This window comes from Bidens hawaiensis, unplaced genomic scaffold, assembly GCF_021521415.1.
Source record: "Bidens hawaiensis isolate Kalapana, Puna unplaced genomic scaffold, B.hawaiensis_p1.1 tig00006520_1, whole genome shotgun sequence".
Classification (NCBI taxonomy): Eukaryota; Viridiplantae; Streptophyta; class Magnoliopsida; order Asterales; family Asteraceae; genus Bidens; species Bidens hawaiensis.
The window spans coordinates 212,701-215,594 of NW_027491437.1; the positions used below are offsets into that span (position 1 = coordinate 212,701).

The 2,894-nt window shown below is 34.2% G+C and overlaps 1 protein-coding gene across 1 annotated transcript; it reads left to right on the forward strand.

Moving 5' to 3' along the window:
- The first annotated feature begins 561 nt into the window (after positions 1–561).
- LOC143632680 (pathogenesis-related genes transcriptional activator PTI6-like) lies at positions 562–1,233 on the forward strand. The gene has a single exon (XM_077101139.1). It carries the CDS (start codon positions 562–564, stop codon positions 1,228–1,230), a length of 669 nt encoding a protein of 222 aa, XP_076957254.1. The 3' UTR covers positions 1,231–1,233.
- The last annotated feature ends 1,661 nt before the right edge of the window (positions 1,234–2,894 follow it).

Consider the following 2,894-nt stretch of genomic DNA (forward strand, 5'->3'; position numbering starts at 1 on the left):
TTGATACCAAACGCGCACTCACAGTTAACAGTCCATATCATTCTTAATCAAAATTTATGCAGACAATCCATATAATTGATTATAGTAGCTATTACTAACAACATATTTGCAGACAATCATAGTTGCTATTGATTAACCAGTGTCTAACTAATTATCCCGTGACTCCGTAGGAAATATAACATATCATTATCATTTTATTATCCTGTTTTGTTAAACTTTTTAACTTTATAGGCATGAAAAAATCATCTCTCTTAACATGTTTCTACAATTATCAACTTAGCCTAAGGTAAAGGCTCAAGTGACAAGAAACAAATTTAAGCATATACTAATTAGTATACCTTTTCTAGTACGTGTTTCTGACGGTGTATTAACACTATGTATGTCTTGGAGTGTAGTGTAGTAGTGGACTCCACACTCTTCCACCTCTCCCCCTTTATCTTCTCACCCTCAACCCTGCAACTCTCTTCGTTTCCTCTCTCTCTCATCCTACCCGCCACAAAACAGGGACTTTTCCCGCCAAAATTACCCACCACTTTCACTCTCACTCCTTGTGTTAGTACCATGGGTCCTGAACCCGTGTCCGTACGGTCAACGGTCAAGTTTACAGAGCACGTACTTAAAACCAACAAGTTCGTTGATCCCCCAGACGAACCGTCCACTACCAACCGTAAAACCGTACGGATCACGTTGACCGATCCGTGCGCCACGGACTCGTCTGGTGATGATGAGTTTGTGGTCAAGAGAGTGAAGAAACATGTTTCCGAGATCAGCTTTAAACAGCAGCAGTATAATAATAATAATACCCGTAAAAAGAGGCACGTGAGGAGCACGTGTCCGCCCCAAAAAAAGAAGTTTAGAGGCGTCCGTCGGCGTCCGTGGGGTCGTTGGGCGGCGGAGATCCGTGATCCGTTACAAAGGAAACGTGTTTGGCTTGGAACGTTCGATACGGCCGAGGAAGCGGCTGTTGTGTACGATGAAGCCGCCGTTAAGTTTAAAGGGCCCGCCGCCGTTACTAATTTCGGTAACGCCAGTGTAAACGACGCCGTTTTCTCGCCGACTTCTGTTTTGAGATCTGACGGTGAGGTAACGGCGTTAGAGGGGTTTGGGTTTGAGTTTGATATACCGTTTGATTTGCCGGAATTTTTGGGGTATGGAAGCTGCCACCGTGGCGACGAGTTTGGGGAGTTTGACCTTGATGATTTCCTCGTTGACGTTCGAGATATTATTTAATTATTTATTTAATGATATTATACTAAAATTAGGTTGTTATTATTTTAACGTAAATGAGAGAAGGAGAGAGAAGAAGGTTAATTCTTAATTGTGTATGGTGTTGGATATTATGGAACGTGTTAGTGTATTTAATTTAGTTAATATTAATTATTCCAGTTGTGGAAAAGCCTTTGTGTAAAGTGATGTTAACTACCAAAAGTTGGATGAATAGCATATAATTATTGCTCCCATTTATTGTTTCTTGTTTTGTTTATCAACCTAAAAGCCAACGAGTTTTTCTCGGCTGGCGTTAGACAGATATTGAAGATTTGGGAGTTTGAGGGGCGATATTTCCCCTGAAAAAGATGGCGGGCTTAGCTGTATCAGATTCGGGTGTATGAGATAGCCTTTTACCTTTAGGTTACTCTGGTTAGTCGGATTTTATTCATTGTTTAATAAAAAAAATCATAATAAAAGTTTAATTTAACACACATAACACATAAGCATTATTGATTTAATGCTTATTTAATTTAATGTTTCATTGATCATAATATTATTATGAAAATAAATTTAGAAAAAAAAACGAAAACAAAATGTTACTAAATACTAACACAACTTTTTTTTTCTTTCCTTTTCTAAATTTTTGTAGGAATTTGCAAACTATATAAAATTGTATCGTTTACTTTATATGTATCTATTAGATTGTTACATCTAATCTGTCTACCAAATATATTTTTAACTTGAGTACAAAGTAGAATGTATTATGCAATAAGCATGTTCCTAATTAAACCTTTTTTGTATAAAATAATTCTAAAAATATATTATTTATCTCTTAATAATTTATTTCTTAAAAAGGAAAAATATGTTTGTTAATATATACATACGTTTATGTAACAAAGGCACAAAAAGACCTAATATTATGTAAGTTAGGCTTGGAAATACATGTGGCTTTATGATTGATGGGGGATAGTTAATCATGTCTTGAATATTAGCCTTAACTTTACAACTTGAACTCGAAATAGTCAGAAAATACACTAGTGTCTAAAAGTACAACAATTGTAAAACCATAACATGTTTGTCCTTGTCACCAACAACTCTATTAATTTATATGAAATGATTTACCCTTTCTATACTTAAATCATAAAATCTTAGTTAGATATGGCATAATTATCATACTTAAGTGATTGAATTCGTCACAAATTAATATTGCTATATTTTATTTTACCTTCAATTAATTGCTATATATTTTTGTTGTATCTATGACATTAAATATTTCATCTATCTATTAAACCTTGAACATGATAGAATTTTTGTATATAGGCTTTTTAAGTGTATGCATACATGTCGTCAGGAACCAGGGAGGGTCAAAAAGAACTTTGTGACCCTATAATTTGTCAATCTTTTATACATAAGAGTAAGGATTTTTTTAAGAAAAACATGAGCTTTATTCCTCAGTTGTAGTCCGGGAAAAAAAGAAGCTTTTTAGTAATCTATTGTCTAAAAAGTTCTGGTTTCATCACTGGAATACAATATATAGTTTTCAGAAACAATCAAGTTGTCTCTGACACTAAAAGCTTAAACAATATATAAACGCTCATGTTTGAGTCTAAAGAGAAGCTCACATAATGAGAAAAATCTTTTATTTGTCATAAAAAAAGTCTGAAATATTTGATAAAATCGTATTG